The following is a 26,303-nucleotide window of genomic DNA, read 5'->3' as shown; positions in this document are numbered from 1 at the left end:
TGGTGGCACCAGACTCAGCAGCGTCAGCACGGTTAAGTCTGCTGGATGAAACTCCTCTGATGTAACATTATAAATAACACGTGTTACCGGACATAGAGCGGATGTTTTACTGTATATTATTGTGTAATATTATTGTATTCAACGGGGTGAAATAAGGATAAAACTAAACTAAGTCTGGAGTCTGGGGATAATGCACATCAAATCTTATGCACGTTTTGTTTTGTGATGGAAGTGGTTCAGTCTAAGATAACATTAGCTACTGTTGGTGTAACACAGCAGCAGCAGAAGAGAGACTCTGAGGTCAGACATTTGGGAGTGAGTGTAAATATCACATCCTTTGGATTTTTTTTACAGAAAGTTTGTGCCAAGTCCTTCAGATGGAGGTCAGTGCACAGGCTTCTACGAGCCCTGTTTTTAAGTTGTGTTCGGTTCAGTTCAAACATTAGCATTAAAAAACAAATTGATTACACTCATTTTCTTGCTTTTATATTTTACTTAATGTTGATTTTATCTATTTATTTTACCTCTGTTGTAAAGCACTTTGGTCAACCTGTTGTTTTTAAATGTGCACTATCGATAAAATGGTTTGGATTCGATGTATCAGCATCTCATCCTTACATATTGTACCTTCAAATAACCATTTTAAGATCTTATACACATCAAAATGCTTATATATTTATTTTCTTGCCATCTTTCTGGTAACCTTCTGGCAAATGTTTGAAATCTAAGTTCTGGTACAGTGTTTATCAGTGGTGTTTTCCATTTCTGTGTGTTATTTCTTCCCATTTTTAACACTTTTTCTATCTCTTCTCCCTTTTTTCTTTCTTATACTTGCAGGCAAAGTACCGTATACATTTTTAATGCAAGTCGACGCCTAGTGGACGTTTATGTGATTTGTAAAGGATGGAAAGGACCAAATCTAGCTCAGACTTCATATTTCACATTCCCGGCTCCACTTTCATCAACAATTTGCCGTCGCAGGACAAAACACTTCACAGATTAATCCGGCGGTATTCTGGCGACCACCTCAAATAGCCTCCCAATCAGTCTATCTCAGCAATCTGAACTTCTTGCAGGCCCGAGCAACCTTCATGCTGGAGGATGGTGGATTAGCGAGCTTCTCCTGTATCCTCTATTCATTATGGTCTGATCCTCGGCGAGGCAGGAGAGACCCGCTGCTCAGGAGGAGGAGGAGGAGGAGGAAGGGGGAGGAAGGGGGAGGAAGGGGCGGAGGGACTGGCTGAGCGTCTGCCAGCGGCCGTGCGAAGAGCGCAGCGCTATGCTAAGGCGCATGGTAGGGTTTAAGTGATATATCCTGCCTTAAGTCTGGCCTGCAGCCTCGCCATGTGAAATAACAGTCCAGGAATACTTCCTCAACGACCCCCCCCCCCCCCTCTCTCCTCCCTCCCTTTTCCTTCCCTAATTTCCCTCTACTGTTTGGCCTCCATCTGTTTAGACAGCAGTTGTCATTAATTCTGACTCTATTGAGTTAAACCCCACAAGATATCTGTTGTGCTGCCACGTTCAACGGCAGCTTGTTTCTCCAGAAGCAGAAGGACGTAAATACATTTATAGGTGAATGTGGCCAAATTTGTGAGAAGAAAAGGAATAAAACATCAAAGAGAAGAAAGGAATAGTTTTTTTTTGTTGTTTTTTTTTTTACAAATGTCCCTGCCTTTACTTAGGAGTCTTTTTTCTTTGTTGCTAAGTGCTCATTTCTTCGGTGTATTGAAATAAAATTAGAAGCAGCATCTCCTGTGAAGCACTCAACAGCTCAGCCAGCAAACCAGCAGCACAACAACGCATGATGGATCTGGAAAGAAAATGCACGTACGTCACGGATCATGACGGCTGTAAATCAAACAAGCATCAGCTGAACGTCCATCAGCATAACAGAGAGTGTTTATAAACCCTACCGCCTGTGTTTAGACAGCAGTAGTTGAAGATTCTCCGTACAGGTCAGGGCCAAGGCAAACATCCAGCATCGGCTTACACACTCCTAATGCCTAACCTTAACCTGGGGGGCCACGACGCCCATAAATTGACCTCTGAACAGCTAATGAGAATGCTGAGCCAGGCCGAGGCAAGTGTTGTACTGACAGTCGTCTGTTCGGCAACAAGAATAAACGGCCGTCTGGAGGGGGGAGGGAGGGAAGAAGGGAGGGAGGGGTGAGGAGGGCAACCGTCTTCTCCTATGACAAAAGGCTCAATCCCATTTCTCTTCCCTTAAAGAGGAACGATGCAAGTCTGGCTGCTTTTCCTCTGTGTTGCTAACCCTCCTCTTGGCCATGTGCATTTGTTTACAACGAAGCCAGCGAACAATCAATACGTGGAGCGGTGAGTAACGTTATATAACATATACTATATTACGATGTGTATATTTGTGTAGTCTTACTGTCATAAACAAAAGATTGCGGGTTAGTTTGTGTTGTGGTGCCGCAAAGAAGACAGCTGGGACACGTGTGGGCTTTAATGATCTTCATTTGTTTGACAAAACGACGAAGAAAGGTGGCAATAATGCGCCTGAAAAGCTGGCACCACCTGCAATACGGAAAAAGCAGAACAACAACAGTTCGCAAAGTATCATGGGTAATTTCATCTTCCGTACCAAGTCTTCCTCCGATTTAAGGGGTAGTTTTAAGAGTTGAAAAGCACTTCCTCTTGCTCTTAAAAGAATTGAGACGCCCTACCCCGACATGGGAACACGCAAAACCAAGCGCTAGGGCCAAAATTGAGTGGAAGTGGGTAAAAAAGCCAAAGTATAGACGTGTACAAGTACAAGCAAAGAGACAACACAGCCCCAGTGGAAGAGACGAGGCCTTTATTAGAGAGAACTTGAGCTGAAGTGAGCTGACAGACCATGAAACATACACCTTCCTCTCTGGAGAGGAGAGGAACAGATGGGAGAAAATGGAAATGAGTAATTGCCGGAGAACAAAGCTGCACGTGCTTTTATAGCAACACAACTGACAGAGATGAATTCAGAGATTCCAGACACATCTAAACAACACGAGGAAAGGATCCAAACACACCACCGGGTTGGTTGGTTAGTGCAGTGGAGGGGACGGAGTGGAGCGGTGATCCGTCTGTCAGCCCCGACAGCCATTTACAGCACCTGACCGCCGCCGCGGCCCCCGGGCCCCCCGACCGACCGCAAACCCCGGGCTCGAGTCAAGCCCGGTGTGGAGTGACACGGTGTCGTACCGACGCCCGGGGAGCGTGCCTCCGCCAGATGACACCAGAGCCGCTGAAGGGTTCAGACGGCAGCGAGGACAGATGACACACATGCCGCTCGGTTTGTCTGAGGGAGGGAGGCTTTTTAAAAAGCATCTTTGAGGAGTGTGTGTGTCTGTGTGTGTGTGTGTGTGTGTGTGTGTGTGTGTGTGTCGGTCGTTGTGCGTGAAAAGGCAGCCGCTGTCAGCCACGCAATTAAGGAGCGGCCCCTTGATACCCATACTGGCATACGCTCGCATCGCATCACACAGGCGTGTTGTGACACTTGCAGACAGGCGGCCACACTCGTTCTGGCCTCCCAGCGGTCTTCATCAATCTGTTCCCCTTTTCAACAACGGCCCAGACACTTGTAGGCTTCATACACACACACACACACTCATTCTCATGCACGCGCCATTTCAAGGGGAATGCCACTTGATTCGAGTATTTATACGCTATTTCTATGGCCCTGGGACGGTCCATTCAACACTTGTGACAACTCAACAACAGGAAACCGGAGAGCTGCAGCTCGTGCATCAAACTAGTGCCACAAGGAGATCATCACATTTTATTTAAAGCAGCTAATATCTCATTTGCATTTCCTTAATGATTTGGAGAGAGAGGGCATCTTCAGATTGCAAACAATCTTTTCCTCTGTTTTGCTAACCCTCCTCTGAAGAATGAGAAGTTTGCTTTTTGTTATAAAAGAGTCTCATATTAATGTGGATGAATCTACGTTACCCACTTGTTAATGGCTCCATTTTCGATAAAGATATCATTTTGTCTTGATAGTTTTTTTGATATTATTTAGGGCTGTCAAACGATTAATTTTTCTAATCGCGATTAATCGCATTTTTTCCATAGTTAACTCGCGATTAATCTCTATTAAAAATATTATATATGGCGCTTTGGACTTTCAACACTCCAAAGTGTTATAATCTCTAGACAAACAACTTTTAGACCAGACCTAGCAGGCCTAGTACCTAATCATAACACATGATGCATGAAACTCACACAGAATTGAAACGAATTGCATCCAGTGGAAATTGCCCTTTACTTTGCTACACCTCTGCCTGGCCACGTGCATTTGTTGACAACGAAGCCGTCAAAAAATCAATGGATGGAGCTGTGGATATATGTTAGACTGTGTATATTTGTGTAGCAACCAACTTGAAGGTGGCTTACCGCCACCTACTGGACTGGAGGTCCCACACTCCAGTCCTCCAGTCCAGCAGACAGAGGACAAAATGGGCCGCGATTAAATTTTTTTAAATTAATCTCATCGCGATTAACGCGTTAACTCTGACAGCCCTAATATTATTATTTAGTCGTCGACTCGCCCAGCATTTCCTGGTTTCCTGGATGCTGCCTGGCGGGTCATGGGAATAACGCCGCCGGATCGCTAGTTGGCCTCGTTTATGGTCGGAACTACGACGGTATCTGATCGTCTTCAAACCTCCGACTTTCGTTCTTGATCAATGAAAACATTCTTGGCAAATGCTTTCGCTTTCGTCCGTCTTGCGTCATGGGAAATGTCTTTCCAATATAAAGCTCCATCTGACTGGAATAATCCTCCTTTCACTGCTTTAGGTCATCTTTATTTTTCTTTTGTTAGAACAACTTGTTCATGTTTTTAATTTGAGTATAATCAATGTACAATATTCAGTTCTGTGTGTTCCATTTTTTCCACATATCATTTGAGGACAGGGTTGTGGGTGGGAGGGGGTGAGCAGAGGGCAAGCATCTGTTTTATTTCATTGTTACTTGTTTTTTTGTTCTGTTTTTTGTTTTCTGTACTGTCTGTTTTGTACTATTGTCTTGTTGAATGCATGTTTGTATGTGTTACTTGTGTACTCAGGACCCCCTCAATAAATTCAATTCAAATGTAGTGTGAAAACACTTCCGAAAGTCCTCATAGTCACTTTAAGGAATCTAAATGCATGCAAAAAAATAATTTGATTATTGTTAATGTGATGTGTAAATGAATTAAAAGTGGAAAATCTTAAGAAACAAAATGACTGTTTGCATGAACAGCAATGGAGACTGCTGCTCTCCTATCACATCATCCGTCATTTCTCATCACTTCATCACTAATTTTAAAACAAAGGATTGAAAAATAAGTGGAGAAACTGGATGACAGTGGCTCCATCCTTTGGGTATAGGGCTCACTGACGCTACAGCCTTTATAGTCTTAACCCAGATCAACACCCATGGGAAGTTTTGGACGCCCACCATCATCTTCAAAACACCAAACAAGGTAATAACGGCGGTCATCCCTCCTGTACAGCACAGAATAAAAGTCAATGGTCCAGGTGCACTGAAGCTGCTCTGGTGGTCTGAACTATAGTAAATTGGTGGTATTGTACGTTTTCCAACTGAACATATGAATAGCCCTAAGAGAAAGTGGTCGTCTCTTCAGCACAAGAATAACCCCTGATGAGGCGAGGTAACCGTTGCTAAGAGAAGTTAATGCTGCTGTTATTATACCACCTCACTAGAGCCAAGGTCTCGCTCGTCTTCTCTTTACAGCAGAGTAAAGAAGTACAAGTCAAAGACGACAAGGCAGAGAGTCGAGGTCAGACACCAGGATCAATGCCAGCATGCACTGATGATGATGTGGTGTCATATCAGTATATTGACGCATAGTAAAGTGGTGGTTTATCGGTGGCAGGTCATTCCTTCCTTATTTGTAGAATTAAATTAGTATTAAATTCAATTTACCCTGTCACAGTCAGAGGTCTGGTCTATGGATTTCATTAAGCGATCCTCAACTGTGTCCATGACGACTCAAAACACACACTGGGATGTTAAAGGGATAGTTCAACACTATAGTCATAGCAGTAGGTTCCTTACCTTTAATTATCGGTGTTGTTTTGAGATCGGCGGGGCAGAGACGTGAGCTGCTCAGTGAACACAATGGAGGTGAACGGTGCAGGTCCCCTGTCCCTCATCAAACTCATCAAATACACAATCCAACAACTCCACAACGCTATGAAATAATAAACTAACATTATGAGACAGAGTTGTTTTTGAGGCAAATGAATTCCAGACACGGCTGCTGGGCGGAGTGACTTCAAAAGCGCATGAAGTTCAGAGTATTTGCTTCATGTGTTGTAATGTTACATAATTATACATGATTATTTCATAGCGTGGTGAATGTGCAGCTCACAATTTGTCCACCAGAACGTTTTGGAGTTGTTGGATTGTGTATTTGATGAGTTTGATGAGGGACAGGGGACCTGCACCGTTCACCTCCATTGTGTTCACTGAGCAGCTCACGTCTCTGCCCCGCCGATCTCAAAACAACATGCACCGATAATTAAAGGTAATGAACCTACTGCTATGACTATAGGGATTATGATGATAGGAGAATCTGCCAAAAATGTGGAACTATCCCTTTAATTATAGAGTTGGCTGCTTGGTATGATATCACCTAATTGCATGTGCAATGTAAACAAACCTATAAATACTGAGAGACTAGTGACTGAATCATTTCCATGACAACAGTTTTCCTGCCTCTGCCTCAACCTAAGACGATCCCTCACATGTCACCGCTCCGACGGCTTCACTTACACGCCCAGACGAAATCAAACTCCTGAAGTGTCTAAAAATTGACTGCAGCTACTACAGCTAATACACACACGGTACGATACGCACACGCACGGTGCATAAAAGTGCAATCTTCGAGCACACACGCACATATTGAACCGAGCATGCCGGGCATACCAAGGGGAGCCTCAACAAGCCAAGGCGGGGGCGGCGGCGTGCTGCTGGAATGACACGGGGATGGACGCACAGACACCTCTTTGAAAGTGATACATGGCCCTGGGTGGCAGCAAGCGCCACTCACAGATCCGCTCAGACAGGCAGAGAGGATGCCAGGCTGGTCGGGATTTAGGCCGTAATGAGCCCGGAGACACACACACACACACACACACACACACACACACACACACACACACACACCAAGTGCCTAAGTTCGCTCAACAATGCGGCCAACTGCAAAGATAATGCGGATGTGTGCACAAGAGATGAACTACAAAGCTAAACTGACGGGCAGACACACATTCCTGGTGTCACATATTTCTAAAGAAACCCAACACACACACACACACACACACTTGCACACACACAAAGCATTAACCACTATAGACAATTCATGCTCATCTACACAAAATAACTCATTTATATTCGCCCAACTAATGAGCTTCTAAGAGGAAAAACACACAGTGAGGAGGAGGAGCTTATCGTCTTTAACCTGAAACTGTCCGCTCTGCCGGTTTTCCAGACTGACAATGATCTTTTCTTTTTATATCTTAAACCTGTTCTTTTCTCCTCTTTCCAACATGCGTCTTATCTTTCTACTTGAGGCCACCAATCTGGGCCTTTTTTTCTTTTCTTTTCTTTTTTTATAGAAACCTTAAAAGCCGGCAGGCACAAAGCAGATGGTGAGATGTTCAGATAAATTAAAAACATCTCCACATTTCAATCATAACATGTAGACTGTTTAGAAATCAACACATTTTATAATTTTTTATTGTCTGCCGACCTAATTTTGGATAGATTATCGGCCAATTTCATTAAACCCATGACCTGTAGCTGGGAACTGATGCTTCTAGTCACCGATTTATTTATTTTTCCTTTATTTTGGCTTCGTTTGCTAATTATAAGATATCTACTTCTTTCTGTTACACTGAAACCTTGAATGGTTTAACTGAAATTATGAATTAAAGGGTAGGTACTTATAAGCTGGATAGCTTCAGCCTACACCTTTTCGATCTTTGTAATATTTATGAGCTAAGTTTGAATTAAGGAATGTATTATTGAAGGTTGATTGATTGTGATTGATGCTTGACTGTAAATAATTTGAGCAAAAGATCGAATAAAACTAAACTAAACTAAAACAGGTATCATCAGCAAAAAAGCCTTGATAATGGATGAGGATAAAGGTGTCTGGGAGCAAATATTCAAATTATTATAATAGTTACATCAGCTGATCATCTGGTTTTGTATTTTATTTTGTTCCCTTGCTGAATTCTGGTGGAAACTTTAGTGCAGCCGTGTCAAAGAGCCAGATTCCACTCAAACCAATAAAAGTGATGGTTGAAATCAAAACAAAAGACCACTGTAACTTAATGCGAAGTGACGTGACGTGAGGAGCAGGAGACTGACCTCTATGAAACTGTCATATTTACGACGCAGGCCAGCGGAGGTGTGGTATCCTGCCCGGCGGTGACAAATAAAAGGATATGATTGGGCGGCAGGAAGTTCCAGCTGAGGACCTGGTTGGCCAGAGCCAGGTAGCGCTGAAAGACCGACGACATCTGAGCGTTGAGGTTCTCCCGGCGGCTGAACTCCTGCAGCACCTCCATGGTCAACACGAAGATCTGACGGAGGCCCTCCTCCTGGGAAGAGAGTGAGGACGGGACGGGACGGGACGGGACGGGACGGGGGTTAGATGGACAGACAGAACTTTATTCATCCCGAAGGAAATTCCTATGCCAAGTTGCTCCAAAAGAAAATGTGCAAAGGAAATAAATAAAATACAAAGAGGAAATGTATATGATAAAATGTATCCTACAATGTCTAAAACAATAAAAATATACTCTACTGGTGCAAAAGGAACAGCCAGAACATAATCTAAATACAATACTAGTGCAAAAAGGCCTAAAACATAATTCAAAAACTAGGTATATTGTTGTATTTTGCACATTTTGTTACTGTTTATGTTAGGTATTATCGGGCCGATATCAGGAAATTTTGACGTCATTCCGATAAGTCCGATATCATAAAGAATATCCCGGATAAGATAGTTTGGTCAACACTGCGGTGTGGGTCGTTTTTTTGATCAGGCGCTTTTCACTCATATATATCAAACCTGAACGGCCTAAATCAAATCAAATCAAATAGCCTTTATTGTCTAAGGTGAATGCTGGTGAAAATTCTTTTCACCAGAATACTCCCTCATGTCAGAAACAATCTTGTCAACTCGGTCATAATTTTGGTAGTTGCCGATTTGACTTGATATCAACGTCTTATCCACAGTATTTTACCCATTATCCATGTTACACATAAACCATAGAAATATGAACATAAAAAGGTCGGAAGAACGGCTCGCAAACCGGGAACTGGGAACTCCCGTCAACACGTGAATGCAGCACATTACATACGTTTGTCAACAGAGAACATGACGGCAGTCATCAAATAGTTTTGTTTGATATCTTTTAGCAAATGTTTGAAAGGCTTGCTAATTGAATATCTTCATTTAAAGAGTAAAAACAGTTTTTGGTTTTGTTTATAGTATTGATGTCATGATATATCGCAGGTCCTCAATAGTCTTTGGAAGCAGAAACTTATCAGTTTCAAAAAAAAGTTACTTGTGCATCCCTAGTTTATGTTCATCTCCTACAGAAGGAATTACAGAGTCTGATTGCCACAGCATATCGAGAACAGAGAGAGAGAGGACACAGTGTTTTAACGACCACACACACACACACACACACACACACACACACAGAGAGCATGAGTTGAGGAAAGAGATGGAAGAACAAACCTGGAAGAGGCGCTTGCAGCTGCCGTGAAACTCCATGCTGAGGCCGATGCTGCTGGTCTTACTGGAGCTGGAGAACTCGCTGAGCAGAGCGGTCAGGATGGAGCAGGCCAGTGTTTGCTGCAACACAGAGGTCAGAGGTTATAAAACAAGGAGTTAGTGTTATTAATGGGGGTCAAACCACATCAAGAATCATCAGTTAAGACCCAAGAGTTTTAGACAGGAACAGAATTTCAGAAAACAAGTTTGCATGTAGCTTGAATTGACCCACAATGCAATGCACAAAGTAAACGGAGCAGCTGCAAAACATTAAGAGAAGTGGTGGTTGGTGGTTAGACGGCTGGGAAAACAAAACATAAAACATAAAAAAAAAAAGACTGAAATCTTTGGGAAAACATCTTGTTCTCTCTCTCTGTGCCACAACTAAATCATCTTCACAGAGTGAAACAAAACACTGAAGCACTGAACTGCAACAGGACACCAGCACTGGTCTAAACTGTATCATCTATACGGTTAATATGTGGTACAATGTACAACATAACTAGTGCAACAAACTCTTAGATGAACATCACTGTTTACAGGTTATTAAAGGACAAACACAGACTAATACATCAGAGCTTAGAGGCTAATGAACAGGGGTTACAGTTCATATAATTCAGGCTTTAGGGCTGTAACAGGCAGGATAATTACATTTAAGTTGAAGGTAAAAGTGTTTTAAAAGACCAACTGCCCCAAAACTAAAAGATATTGACATGTTTACATTATTCTAAAGCAGAGAAAAGCAGGAAGTCGTCATATTTGTGAGGTTAAAACCTGCATATTCAACATTTTTATTTTAATTTACACAGCCACAACTGATTAGAGTCCATCACCAAGAAAGACTAATGGAGAAACCACAAGAAGCTCATATGCACCAGCCGGCATTTAAATTCTCACTATACAACATTTCAATCCTCAGTCAAAACCTTACAGACAAACACAGGTTTGTTCCAAAATGTTGTTACTAAGTTTAGTTTATGTGCTGCCCAGTGAGAAGGACTCTGTGGTTCTTCTTTGGTGTCAAGTGCAGAGGTTTTTAGTCCTTTAGTGCAACTGTCAATAATCAATTTATCCAGTATCTGTTACAGCACTTCCTCGTTTAAACATCAGACAGAGAGAATCAGATCAAGTCCTTTCTTAATTGAAAGGGTTTTTATCCCTTAAAACCACCTAACTTGAATTTTAATTTAAAGACCTGTTAGATTTTGTGCATCTTTCTCAGTGACATCACCTGCTGATTCAACCTGCAGCCGTCTTTCCCTCAGACTTTTTCCTGTGTGGGGGTTTTGTATTCGATAATAAATGAAACAGTGCCACCTACTGGATTAACAACAGAAACACGGCAGCACTGAGACAAAGTCGTACCAACACACACAGCTGAGCTCAGCTCACATCCGACAACGTTCAGTCCATAAAGTCACGTGAGCATTTTACACAACAGCAGCAGCCACAAACATCTAAACATCCGTGAAAAACATCTCAACATAAAACTGATGTGAGTGCATGTTGTGCAGAGAGAAACAGAGATTCTCCTTTTATTCCCAACCACAGGAACAAGCCTGGAGCTTCGGTCGCAGCTCGGCCTTTGTGCCAGTTTTTTAAACTTTCAACCGGAGCTTTGTGTGTAATCTGAGCCAGAACTCGAACAGGAAGTCTGTAAGCAGTAACACAAAATGTGCTCCATCCATTCACAAACACAATAAACATGATCAAAAAGCTTTGATCCTAAGAAAGAATTCATTTAATGGCTCAAACGTGTCAGAAACAAACATCAAGTTTTCGTGTCATTTTGGGGAAAAACACAATTTACAGTGAGAGTCGACAAAACGGTGCCAATCAAACTGTCAAATCTCATTATCACACCTCATGATCTGTATCACTCTGCACTGTCCTGAATCCAATTGTACAGACGGTGTTTGACACCGAGGCGTTCACTGACCAGGTTAACTGTAATTACAGTGCAGCCGATATTGAAATGTTCCTCATGTTTACATAAACACACCTTTTTTGCAATGATCCCTCAAATATGATTTAAACACTTGAGGAAATAAAGGCTTAACACTTCACTGTTTAACAATAAATAGGTTTTATTGTCCTATATGGCCTCAGCAAAACACTGCAGTAAACTTTAGATAAAATATAAATAACTACAAAAAGTTAAAAAGCCTCTAATTAATAATAAAACACTTCCTTTTGACAAGCCCCGTGTGAGTCTAACGGTGTTGTGTGGAGCAAACCTAAATAACTGACAACAGAAACTGACAACAGAAACCTTTTTCTCTAGTGGATCGGTCAAAGCAAGAACATAGTTTCTCCATTAAACTAGGCAGTTTGCAGTTCACCTGCGAAGTTTGAAGCTCCACAAAGAACACAAACATATTTACTAAATGAATGTCTAAATGATTAACAGATGATCTGCTGAAGTATCTGAACCTGAAACTGAGAGTCTTTGTTTGGTCCAAAATGGAGAAAGTGTGAATTTTTTAAAGCTGTGTGCATTAAGTTGTCTTTCCTCCAAGATCAAAAAGCATCTATACAAAAAGGTTTGACAAACATTTGATAACGTGTCTTGCAGCCAAACAGCCCTATTACTGTTACGTGCTGTAAAACATGAGTCAGTAGATGCTCTCTCTCTTACCACTGTGGGGTTCCCGCTGCTGATGAGCTGCCCGACCTCATGGAAGATGCTTTTGCAGTTGATGGATTTGTCCAGAGAGCCTCTCTTCACGATGACCGCCACGGCCAACAGGATCTGCTCACGGACGTACTTCTGCAGGCTGCAGGCAGAAAAACAGAGAGGGAGGCGATCGATCGACGGGTTAATTGAAGCAGAGAAACAGGTCAGTGAATGCAACAGAGATTGTCTGAGGTGAAGCAAACAATGACAGAGAGACTAAGGACGGGAAAATAAAGTGAAAGAGGAGCTGTGAGAGTGTGTGTGTGTGTGTGTGTGTGTCACAGCTGCAGCTCTGTTTTCTTTGGCTGAGGTTGTTGGTTTGTGGAGAAAAGTTTGTTAACTCAAACTGGACGTTGCAGCGACTGTAACCTGTGCTTCTCCTCCGCTGTTTATAAACTAACAAGTAAAAGCATCAGTATAGATTTAATTAGTAAAGAGAGAAAATTGTATTCAACAAAATGCTGATTTATTTTCTTTGTAGAGAAACTTGTTAGCCTAAGAAGTCTTGTTTTTTTATGATTAATTGTTTTTTTTAACAAAAGTTAATTAATTGTTTTAATCACAAATGACCTGAAACTTTGAAATAATATAAAAAAAAGAATTCATATGCACAAATCGGTAAACACAAGCACTTCTCTTCTTTTTGCTATTGTGGTGAATGTGGTTTAAAGTTCGGTGTGTATTGGCTGTTTTGTATGCATTGTTTTATTGTATGGTGTGTGCTTTGTGTTTATGTTTGGACAACACATGGAAATTAGCTTCTGCTACATCTGGTGTGCCCATCTTTTTGTGAAAATGATCAATGCAAGCACACACTCTTAGTTTAATAAGCTTAAAAACATCATTAAACTTCCAATATATAGGAATATTTATCTGCCATTCCAAATGATACTCTTCCACCTTAAAGAGCAGCCTACATAATACTTGTTCTAGCACAGCCAGGTGAAGGAGAGAAGTTTATGATGAAGATGCTGCAGCAGACCGAAGCTTTCCACTGTTTTACCAGAAGTAACTTAAATTATATAAGAGCCAGCCAGTAGGAAACAGAGTCAAACCACTCAAGCTGTGAGTTAACCCAAAAAACAACCCTGATTTTATCATCATTATTATTATCTGCAAGATAAATTATGGAAAATCTTTGTTGATGAATATTAATCCCCTCGACTTGCTGCACAGTTTCCTCCTCTGTAAACTTACATAACGGGAGCTGAGGTCTATTTATGTTGTTGCGACTCTCACCACTTCACTCAGTGCAGGTCAATAAAAGGTCAAACACGCTACACAGGTCTCACTCATAGTTTCTCTTTATGTCCAGTTTTTCTTACTTGGGTCTCTGTAAGACGTAGGTGAGGAGGAATGCCCGCAGCGACTCGATGCTGGTTTTCTCCAGCAGGATCCACTCCCGTACGACGGCCTCCATGATGGCGGTGGCCGCCTGGAACAGCACATAGTCCACCTTACTGGTCTCTGCAGAGGGAGAGAAGAGACGGAGACAAAATGACTCTGATGCAGCAGACGAAGAGATGGCAAACAGATTGCTGGGGAAACTATGTTTATTTGTAAATAAAAGCATTTAAGTAGTTTGCATTAACTTGCATTAGGGATAGAAACTGTTACCCAGCTAGTGATTTAAACAGAAGTGTTAGTTAATGTAAAGAATATTAGCCGTCATAATTTCTTTAATCACTGTGTGACTCTTTAAATTGTTTTGTCCAAAAGTCCCTTTAGATAACAACAGAAACAAATATCAAATTCTCACATTGGGTGGCTGGAAGGGGAAAATAAAACTAAATTTTCTAGCAATCGTCCAATCAAATAATCAACCAACTGTTTCAGCCTTGAACAATTTAGCATTTGAGCTCTGGGATGTTCATTTTTCCACAATTTTCTGATTTCAGAGACCAACTCATAAATTACTGAAAAAATAATAATCTGCAGATTAATGTAATAATAACATTAAATGACAAGTTGCAGCCATAAGAAAAGCTAAAAGAGACAAGAGAGAAAGAAACTAAATGACTATGCTAATGAGCCAATGTAAAAAGGGAAAGCAGCTGAACAACAGGTGGTTGTTCCGATTATATATTCATGAATTTGGATGTAGGATGTACAGTACTATACTGTAAATGGTTTACTACTTTTAATTAGTTTATGTGGCATTTTCTACATCTATTTATTTTAAATTACTGATGGAATTAATAATTTTTTAATCTTTTACAAATCTTATTTCGAAATGGCTATAAAAATTGGAAAACCAAGAAAATGTTTTATTATGTATTCTGTGGCATCACCGGTCCTCAAAGACAAATTAACATATTTTCACCTGTAGCTTTGCCCTTGACCGAGATTCATGAGGACCAACTCTACTGCTCCCAGTTATATAATAAGAAAACTGTGTATTTTATGTAAATAAATGTTTATTAAAAACATGTATATTTTAAATAAACAATTCTAACTGATGGATTAAGTCAACAGTTACCTAAGATGTGCTTGCAGATGGCAAAAGGGGATTTGGATTTCCTGAAGGAGAGGAATACGTGTTCAGCATGCTGCCTCTGTTCTGTGCTGACCATGGACGGCGGTGCCTGTAAACAACAAACAAAATTAGCATTTAGAGATGAGAAACTCATTTTTTCTGTGAGCGAGAGTCGACAGAGGAGCAGCAGCAGCAGGAGGAGGAGGAGCAGCCACAGACGGGGAGCAGAGCAGGCCTGGTTTCTGTTGGAGGCTCAGAGAGTTCATTACGGACCAGAACCACCATGAGGGACTCGTTTAGGACAAACCATGAATGATGTCAACATCGGATTCATACTTACCTTATGAAGTACAAAAAAAACACACAGAAAACCCTCCATAATAATAATAATAATAATAATAATAATAATAATAGAGAGTTCAAAATGTGTGATGATAAAATTGAGAAAGAGCAACACACACACACACACACACATTTACTGAGGAGTGTTGCCATCGTGCAGCTCAGCAGGAAAGTCACATTCCAGGCTTGATTGCAAAAGCAACTCTGCGGCTGAAGGCAGCAGAGGAAAGAAAGACCCTTTTATCCGAGGACACGGACACACACACACACACACACACTTAAAACACAGTACGATGAAGACGGACACACAACACAGCAAGATCATTTAAATTTTTAAGCTCAATGACGAGCTTTATTTACTTCCATGATTATTTCAATAAATGTAAATAAGAGGAAATTACCAGACTGAGATGTGCTAAAACAGAGTTACTGTGGATCAAAATGTTTAAACTAATGGGAAATCACATATAAGTTTGGCTATTAGCATGTTAAAGCAATGGCACAACCTGACATTTCCAATTTGTATGTATTGATTATAAAGGTTCAGTAGAAAAGACATAACTGCAACCTGTGCCTCTATACAATCTGCTGCAAAACATAGCAAATAAATATGAAAAGAAGGTAAAAAATATAGAGGAAGAGACGAGAACCAGAGTGAAACAAAAATGGAAAAAAAACCTTAATTTGCAGTAAATGATATAGAAAATGCATAAAAACTAATTCACATCTACTGTCCAGCCATGTTTGTATGTGTGCGTGCAGCTCCGCCTGAAACATGATGACTGATGGAGACATGTGCAGGGCAGGTTTGTCATTTCTCGTGGCTCGAGAGCTGCTTTCATGTGTCGTTTTTTTGTGTGCGCACGCACAATTATTGTGTGTGTGGATTTGTTGTCGGATTAGCAGCTCCGTACGACCGACTACTGGAACTGGCCACCTGCTCGCCATTCATTTCAGCAGCCTCACCAGCAGCATGCAGCGATGACTTTACTGCCTCATCTCACACACACACACACACCTTTGGGACCAGAGAGGAGCCTAAACTTCTCACTGGTGATGACATGAAGACATACAACCCCGTTTCCAAACAAAAGTTAAGGACGCTGTGTTAAACAATAACATTACAAAAGAAGAGATGATTCAACAGAACTTGTCCCAACTTTTTTGAAACTTGTTGCTGGCGACAAATTTCCACACAAACTGTCCAATTTCCAAGTAAATATGGAGTTTAGATGTTTTAAAAATCATCACATGCTGCCTCTATTTATATTTTGTGCAGCGACTCAACTTTTTTTGAAGCATGGCGCTGTCATCAAATCGAAAATAGACACATAATATAAAAAAATAAAAAAAATCTCACTTTTTAATTTATAAAAATTGAAAAATGTATTGGTCATTATGATTAATTAGATTTTAATCTATGATTTACAAAGTATCCAGACTTTTTGGCCATTGGATAATTTTGATTGCAGCCGAGACCCTTTGTTGCATCTTTCTGCACTTATTATCTGTCAGTTATTATTTAATCAACTATGATAAAGGCTGCAAAAGTAAATAAATAATAAATAAGGAAAGGAAAGCAGAGTTTTAGGTTCAAAATGAAACAAGAGCCGACCTTTTTCCTGACTCTAAGCAACAGTGTTGGAGAGAAACCAAAAGTACATTACATAGTGTACATAGCGCATCTGTGACAGATACGTGAGCTCAGTCCTGTCCAGCTGGACGACTTTATATCACAACGAGCTCTGTGTCAAACACCAAGATGTATAGGAAGGAAGATCAGTACATTTACTACATTAACATGACTGACTCTGACTTCACTTTTCACCTCTCTACACAGACCTCCTATACAGCATTTAGGATCGATTTTAAAGTCATCTTACTTTTTAAAGCACTCTGTGGTCTGGCACCTTGTAACCTATCTGACCTTTTATCAGTTTATGCTCCAACTCCCTCTCTCACGTCACGTCCTGTACAGGTGCAGCCGGCCTGAATTGTAAAACGTATGTATGTATTATGTATAATAATGCGACTTCACTATTAAAAGTACTTGTGTATGAGAGGGAGGTACTCTCTTAGAGTACATTTTGTTACACTTCACTCTTGAATGTAAAACACTTTGAGCAGCATTTCATGTATGAAACGTGCTGCTACTGTATGTAAGTAACGATAATTATCGAAGTACAGATGATGAAACTCAGAGGACACCTGCTGACCACCACGGGAAGGCAAAGCTAGTGTTGTAGTTCCCAAGACCGGTCTTCAGACCACATTTTAAAGGTCTCGGTCCAGACCAGCAAGACCACAGCTGCAGTGGCATCTTCTTCTTTTTTTTAACCGCAAATGTCTGTCGCTCACTCACTAAACCATTCAATAACTATAAGATAATTAAAACTGTTATGTTATGTTTATTTATTTGATATGGACATCACAAATACATTAAGACTGTTCCAGTGGACAGACCAGATGCTTTGCTTGAGTGTGTTTAGCACAAGTGCTAATTTTCAACACCAGTCCATAGGCGGCTAATCTAAAAATACAGAACATTTATCAACAGTATGAGATAAAACCAAGTGCATGACACTACATCATGACAGTAGCAAACTAAAAAAAAAAAAGTATCTGCTTGAGTAACCATCTGAAAGACTTGGTTGCACCAGTGTCAACAGTGGATACTGAAGACTTCCAACAGGTTCTGTGCTATGTTCTTCTGTTTAATCCAAACTTTGTTTCAATTAAATATGGTTTAGATTCCATATAAAATCATTTTTTCTCTTTAGTGAGGAGGAATAATGTAAATATCAAGCCATATGATTTATATTACTGGCATTCAATACAGTAGGTCTTTAAAAATGGTCTCGCATTGATTTGGTCTTGGTCTTGACTCGGTCTCGACCTCCTCAAAGTCTTGCAGGGCTCGAGACTAACTTTTTTTACTAGGAGTGCAGTAGTACCCTAATTAACAACAAATTTTAGGAGCAAAATGCCTCCATTTAGGGTCTTAAGGTGGTCGACAACACTAGGCAAAGCTCTATTAGCTACTGTACTAGAGCACCAGACACATGTCTCAGTCAGTATCACATATAAACAACGCGACAACAACAGCGGCAGCACTGTGTCCAGTTTAAAACCCATTAAATGTATTTAAATAATACTACTAATAATAAATATATACAGCTCTGGAAAAAAATAAAGAGACCACTCCAAAATGTTCTTAATAAATCAGCTTCTCTACATGTATGGCAGCCATCGATTCCAGTGTCTATTGAACTCCAACACAAGCACATCTCACTCTACTTAGCTGATCACCTGAACCAGATCATATTTAATGAGGAAGAAAGATTATAAATACATTTTTAAAAAAAAAACACTGCTGCGATTAAAAATTGGGATTATTCCACCAATGTTGATTTCTAAACTCTTCCTAAGTTTAAAAAGTAGTGTTGTAGAGGTTGTGTTGTTTTCTTTGCATTATTATATACAAGGTCTGAAAACACCAGAATTGTTTTTGTTATTTTGACCTGTTGCCATTTTCTGCAACAACAAAAAAAATGCTCTAAATGACAATATCTTTATTTCCAATTTGTCAGTAGGGTACAGAATGAAACAAAACACATACCTATGAATAACCAGAGGAACTGGTCATTTTGAAGTGGTCTCTTTATTTTTTCCAGAGCTGTATAATATATACTGTATATAGCAACATGGCAAAGAGGAGGAAAGACCAACCAGACAGCAGCAGCTAGCTTAACTTACACACACTCACACTCATGACATGCATTGCACACACATGGTTAGCCACTTGCTCCTAGCTGCTCATGTGTGTGTGTGTGTGTTCATTTGGTCCAATGGAGGCTGGAGGGAGAGGGGGCATGAGGAGGGGGGGAAGGGGTGAGGGAGGGGGGCAAACACTTGATGGAAACGTGAGTTTTTTTAATGGAAGCTGAGCTAAAAAAAAAAGCTAAAGCTATAAAGCTAAAGATGCTGCAGCTGTGTGTGTGTGTGTGTGTGTGTGTGTGTGGTAGTGTAGTGTAGTGAAACTTGATTCAACGTTGAACAGCTGAAATGGGCGAAGTTTCTGGAAATAAAATAAACCTGAGCCGCGTTGGAAAGAATAAAGTGTCCAAACGTGGGGTGATATATTTTAGGGAGGAGGAGGAGGGTACACGAGGACACAGTGGGGGTAACGTTAACGGTAACGGTAACGGTGAAGAGCGGATTTATGTCTCTTTTTTTTGTTTTTTTTTTATAGCGACAGTCATCGTTTCCCTCCGGTTTTTGTGAGAAAATAAACAGCTGAACACATTTAACAACAGAAACCCCGAGAGAGGAGACAAACAAACATGACAAACAGCGGCGGCGGGAGTCACCAACCGGTAAAAACTCACGCACAAAGACACAAAGTTTAAAAAACACACGTAAGTTTTGTTTCTCCGCCGGCAGGTGTTTTAAAAAAAGATTAACGCTGGTTTTCTCACCATTAAAACTTTGGCAGCGCTTTCCAGCTGTGTGATCACTTCTGATGCACCGACCACCGCCGCCATCATTGTCGTCCCTCTCCAATGACGCGCCATGCGCTCTGCATTGTGGGATACAGCGATGGAGCAGCAGCAGCAGCAGCAGCAGCAGCATAATACATCCAGGCGGAGGCCCAGGGAACTGCAACGGAGCTGGAAACTGCTTTAAAAGATAGATAGATAGATAGATAGATAGATAGATAGATAGATAGATAGATAGATAGATAGATAGATAGATAGATAGATAGATAGATAGATAGATAGATAGATAGATAGATAGATAGATAGATAGATAGATAGATAGATAGATAGATAGATAGATAGATAGATAGATAGATAGATAGATAGATAGATAGATAGATAGATAGATAGATAGATAGATAGATAGATAGATTGTGGTGGCCCTGAAGTGCAAAACACAACGGCAAATCAGACAACAACGGCAAAAGAGAAAACACAACGGCAAAAGAGAAAACACAACACAAAAAGAGAAAACACAACGGCAAAAGAGAAAACACAACACAAAAAGAGAAAACACAACACAAAAAGAGAAAACACAACGGCAAATCAGAAAACACAAAAGCAAAAGAGAAAACACAACGGCAAATCAGAAAACACAAAAGCAAAAGAGAAAACACAACGGCAAATCAGAAAACACAACGACAAATTACTAAACAACGGCAAATCAGAAAACACAAAAGCAAAAGAGAAAACACAACACAGAAAGAGAAAACACAACGACATTAACCAAACCGGAAAAGGTAGGTACCCTCGGGCTGGTTTAGGCAAAGACGGTTGGTTTAGGCGTGTGAAGGGAGTGGTTAAGGTTAGGGTAAGATGCAGGGATAGGCTTAGCCTTGCAGAGGCAGCCAATCAGAGGCAGAGTAAGGCGGGTCTTGACGTGGCCATAGTAGGAAAAAAAGTATCGCAAGCGGGACTAGCACAGAGGCTGCTATGTATTGCCCAAAATGTTTTGCTTTTGTGTTTTCTGATTTGCCGTTGTGTTTTCTCTTTTGCCGTTGTGTTTTCTCTTTTTGTGTAGTGTTTTCTCTTTTTGTGTTGTGTTTTCTCTTTTGCCGTTGTGTTTTCTCTTTTTGTGTAGTGTTTTCTCTTTTTGTGTTGTGTTTTCTCTTTTGCCGTTGTGTTTTCTCTTTTTGTGTTGTGTTTTCTCTTTTTGTGTTGTGTTTTCTCTTTTGCCGTTGTGTTTTCTCTTTTTGTGTTGTGTTTTCTCTTTTTGTGTTGTGTTTTCTCTTTTGCCGTTGTGTTTTCTCTTTTTGTGTAGTGTTTTCTCTTTTTGTGTTGTGTTTTCTCTTTTTGTGTTGTGTTTTCTCTTTTGCCGTTGTGTTTTGCACTTCAGGGCCACCGTAATAGATAGATAGATAGATAGATATACTTTATTGATCCCAATCTGGGAAATTACAGTGCAGCAGCAGCATTACACAGACACACATTGACGATAACAACATATAGTATAAGAATATAAAGAATAAGAATATAAACTATACATAATAAAATAGTAAAATATAAAGAACAAACTATACATAATAAAATAGCAATAGCAAATAAAATAAAATAAAATGTGATGTACAAAACTATATACAAAAACAAATTGGCAGCGTTGATTTTAGTGCAAGAAGAAAATGTGCAATGTGTGTAACTGTGTGTAGAAAAATAAGGTGCGTAGAGACTGTAAGTTAAGACTGTAAGTTAAGTTAAGCACAACTTCACACCAAACAGTACTCCACTGTGGAATAATAATGTGGAATAAAAGAAAAGAAAAGATTATGATAAAGATTTTTATTCTGTGGGTAATGGATCGGGACTAGATCAGCTTTTGCTTCTCCCGCTTTCCCTTTCGGCCATGTGTATCGTATTACTTGAACTAAGATGAAGTGTGATGATGATGATTTAAATTGACATGCCCGAAATAAACATATTGATTGATTGATTGATTGATTGATTGATTGATTGATTGATTGATTGATTGATTGATTGATTGATTGATTGATTGATCATATTTATTTCAAACCAAACAAAAATTATATCTCACATCATAACAAGAACATCCACAGGACACCATATAACCAAATATCGAACGGGACAAGAAGCAAAGCTTATCAGTTTCCAACCCCAGACAACACACATACAACACAACCAAAACACAAGGTCACTCTCCAAACCCCCTCCCCCCCCCCCACAGTCATCACATTAGTTTACATCATTTAGGCTATCTCTCCTCCTCCTCGCTATACATTTCAAACACTTCTTTTCTAAACTTACTTTTAAATTGATTAACACTTTTGCTGAGTTTAAAGCAGAAGTAAGGTGAATGTTTGTGTTAATCTAAGTCTTAAATAGTTGTATCTTCCGACAGCAATCACTTCTATAGAGTGTTTGGTCTGAAACACGGGTCTGTCAGTCACTCTGCTCTGCTCTGAGCCCAGGAGAAAACTTTCCTTGTATCCTACAACCTTTATCCAATGAGGAGAGAGAACGGCATAAAGGGGCAGTCCTCTCTGTGTGTGCAGCCAAGGGATGCGCCTGAATGTGGTGACGTAGGGACGAGGGCCAATAGATCCATGACGAGGGCGGGGGCTGCTAACTCCATCGGCTGACAAAAAGCCAAAACCACCGGATCGCTGACTTCTGCTTTAATCTCTACATTCAAGCTATTCCATAGAATAACCCCTCCGACAGTCGATTTCAAAAATTTTAAATCTCTTACCAAAGCCATACCAAAAGCATTTCTTTCGCTAGCCAAAAATATTTCTTTGTATTCTCATCCCCATCTTGTCTCCCTAGTAATGATGTTAATTTCCTCAATAAAAGTGCTCAAACAAAGTCATGAGATCTATTTTAACCCATGATCTATACCCTACTCAAGCTAATAGAAATAAAATTAAGAATACTTTTGATCAATTTAGCGAATATAGATTAAGAGTAAAAAAAATTAAATACCCACTTCCACCCAAAACAAAAGAAATACATTACAAAATAAATAGGCTCATTTCTATCCATCAAGTGAATTTTTAAGACTAAGATTTGGATTTAAAAGTAACTTGTGTGTTTTCTGTAAAGATGATATTGAAACAACAGAGCACCTCTTTATGACATGCTCTCTATAACTTTTACCACAGATTTAAGCTTTATGTAATCACTTAATTTAATTATTAGGTATTTCATAAATATTTTATTAAAGTTAATGATTTGTATTTAATATCAATGTTAGTTTCTTTGTTGTAGAGTACCTTTTTCATACATTTCTTGAATGAAAGGTACTATAAAAAAAGTACTTTAGACAAGACACGTTCTTAGTACAATAACAACTTATACCCATGTTTATCAATTGTATTTTTCCATACTCATTTACACTTTTTAATTTTGTTTTATATAATAGTTCTTCTGGTCTATTGTTTTAATTAATTTGTGTGTGTTTATTTGTATTTGTTTCATTATTGCATTTCAGAACCTCAATACTATTAAATGTACCTCATGTTTTGGGATGACAATTAATCTCGAATCTTGTGTATGAGCATTTTGATTTTACTTTCAAATGATCCTGAGGTTCAGGGGCCAGGGGCTCTGTTATAAAGTGACTTAATATTTCTTCAGTCAGAGTCATAGATCTCAGTCAAAACCAACACAGAGACGTTTAAAAATTACGCCTCTGTGTGACCTTCTGTTGAAACAGCAAATGTACCGAAATGAAGCGCACAAGTCCGAGTTGGTTAATTTAATTTATACATACATTTTACACACAAGGATTGTAAAGGATTTTTACAAATTCTCAGTTCATACATAAATGTAAAAAAAGAGATGGCTGTCCACATTACATCATCTATAATACTGTGTAGACATGGATGCTTGAACATTAGCACAAGGGAAATTGAAAAAAGGGGGGGAAAGATACAAAAAATATGTATATCTGTATAAATATAAATTCAAGAGTAACAGAATTGTATCATACATTAAGAAGCATCGAAGACGAGCAGAGGCTCCTTAGAGTAAAAATACAAAATGAAAAAGGACACACGAGGAAGAAATCAGATCAAGTCAGTCAAAGATTGTCAGTCATCACTCTCTAACCTTGGAAAACAGAAAACAAAAACAACAAACCTCACACACTTTTGTGGCACTCACACACACACACACACACACACACACACACTCTGCAGAGAGTCGCGCTCGGCTCTCGGTTATAAAGCTATTTGTCACGCAGCAGTCCGTCCGGTGTGGTCGGTGTGGATCGACAGCGCAGTAAACGTGAGGTTTAGAGAAGTGGAAGGACGTCGGCTCTGACGTCTGGACCGGCTGACAGAGAAATAATAATAATGGAGGAGGAGAAGTGAGAGAGCAGCGGCCGTCTGCTCTACCGGCCTCTGAGCAAGGCACCACATCCAGGATGGACACGAGGCAGAACACAGGCAGCACCGGCTTTGTTCACATGCAGGTTAAGTTGCCTCCAAACAGCTAAAACATACTAACTAGTAACTATTTTTGTGTTTTCATGCAGCAAATCTGTGATGAAAGTCTCAGCAAAGATGGACTTTTTTTTTAAATATAAAATGAGATGGGCTCCTGTGATTACTCACATTGGATTAACAGTGTGATACAGAACTACAGAGTTGATGTAACCCATCAAAGATTGGGATTTTATTTGATTGTAAATAGTTTTTGCTATTTATTTCTGGCTTTTCTGCTTCCTTTTGTATTCTCTATTTCTTTTTCATTAACAACAGAAACAGAGATGTATATATTTGAAGTGCACGGACATACAAGTGTATTCAGTGGTAAATATAACAGTCATGGGCTTCTGTAATTAGTCACATTGGATTACTAGTGTGATACAGAACTATACTGAGCTAATGTAACCTGGACCAAATATTGATGCTTTTGCAAAAGGACAAGATCAATAAAATTAATTTGTTTGCTGAATTGGAATTAGTTTTGCTGTTGACATCTGACTTTTCTGATTCCTTTTGTTTTTCCTGTTTCTTTATGTTGTACAACAAAAACAAAAAAAGGTGTACATTTAAAGCATCAATAAATATTTTGTCAGTCTGTGATGTGCATTTAACATTTCTGAACACACAACTTGATTTAAATGAGTTCCCCTTTCCTACAATAACACAGACAGTAGCAACAGAAATACACATTTCTTCAGCCTTTGAATAAAACAATAACATTGGTGCATGTAAACGAAGCCGGTGTTTGAGTGTCAGCGCTCTGTCGGTTTCTCCTCGTCCACTGAGTAATAACAGGTAAAAGGAGGTCTGTGAAAAAGAGGCGATAAGAAGAGGAAGAATCTTTTTAAGATTGTGCTGCTCATTGTAGAACACAAGGCACATTTACAGGAAAAAAAACAAACAAAAAAAAACTTTCAATACATTGTCAAGCAAAAATAATAATAATAATAATAAAAAACAACAAATCTTCTGTAACAAATCTTATCCACACATTTTTGTTTTTTTTCACCACTCCACTGCCAGTTATGCATCAGAGAAATCACGTTAAAGTTCGGACTTCCTCGGCATTCCCAGTCATTAAGTCAACTTCACAATACTGCTGGAACAGTTGGGTATTATAAATCATCAACCAAACAAGCTCAGTTCATAAAAAAAAAAAGAGCAGTTATTATTGATTATTACCGATTGTCATTAAGCACAAAAAGGATGATTGATACTGGATGATAAGTGTCACCAACACAGAACATGGCACAGGTCTGTATAGTCGAACGTTGAACGACACTTTGAAAACGTGTGGTGGGTCATTCCGGATAAATAAAAGAAAATGTACCAAACACTAACTCTTTTTTTTTTTTGCTGAAGTGTAACTGTTCTGTTTGTGTTCGTTCTTTTATTTCTTTTTTTCTCCCCCCAATTTTGTTTCCTGAAGCCAACCTGCCTCGCTCCTCCTCTTCCTCTCATTTATCTCCAGTCTGTTCCCTCTCTCTTTCTTTTCCTCCTCCTCCTCCTCCTCCTCCTCTCCTCCTGCGTTCAGGACCAGCCCGGCCGCGGGAGGGGAGGAGTCTAACACCGCCACCAACAACAACAATGTTCTGCAAACACTGATCATCATCATCATCATCATCTTTATCATCATCATCATCATCGCCATCGAGCGGCGGCGACTCACACTCCAACATTCAATAAGAAAAAGGCACATAGCTCGTTACTTTCAAAGCCCAGGCACTCGGCAACGACACCAACAACACTTCTTTAAAAGAAAAACAGGTACACATGTAATAACAAAATTATAATAATAATGTAAATAATATTAACCACAATAATAATAATAATAATAATAAGCAGCATGATGTAACTGAAAAAAAGAAAATATATATATTTATATATTTATATATATATATATAAACCAATATATTTTTGTACATTTCAGTACTAAACGTTCAAAAAAAGGATATTAAGTGTTTAGAAAACTATATATCATGTAATTTTTTTTTCTTGTATTGCACATAGTCAGACTGTCACA

The 26,303-nt window shown here is 39.6% G+C and overlaps 1 protein-coding gene across 1 annotated transcript in view; it reads right to left on the bottom strand.

Annotated features, from left to right (window-relative positions):
• xpo4 (exportin 4) overlaps nt 1-19,897 on the bottom strand; it is a 76,727-nt gene extending 56,830 nt beyond the window's left edge. The window contains exons 1-6 of the mRNA XM_085766059.1: nt 19,776-19,897; nt 14,959-15,064; nt 13,805-13,946; nt 12,441-12,579; nt 9,767-9,883; nt 8,465-8,618 (exon numbers count right to left, since the gene is read on the bottom strand). Coding sequence (XP_085622185.1) covers nt 8,465-8,618; nt 9,767-9,883; nt 12,441-12,579; nt 13,805-13,946; nt 14,959-15,064; nt 19,776-19,871 — 754 coding nt within the window. The 5' untranslated portion in view covers nt 19,872-19,897. The remainder of the gene's footprint in view (nt 1-8,464; nt 8,619-9,766; nt 9,884-12,440; nt 12,580-13,804; nt 13,947-14,958; nt 15,065-19,775) is intronic.
• Between the last annotated feature and the right edge of the window lie 6,406 nt (nt 19,898-26,303).

The sequence above is a fragment of the Trachurus japonicus genome, chromosome 21 (assembly GCF_045865225.1).
Source record: "Trachurus japonicus isolate A0001 chromosome 21, Traja_1.0".
Classification (NCBI taxonomy): Eukaryota; Metazoa; Chordata; class Actinopteri; order Carangiformes; family Carangidae; genus Trachurus; species Trachurus japonicus.
The sequence above is the reverse complement of the archived record's forward strand: the minus strand, read 5'-3'. Positions and strand labels throughout refer to the sequence as shown.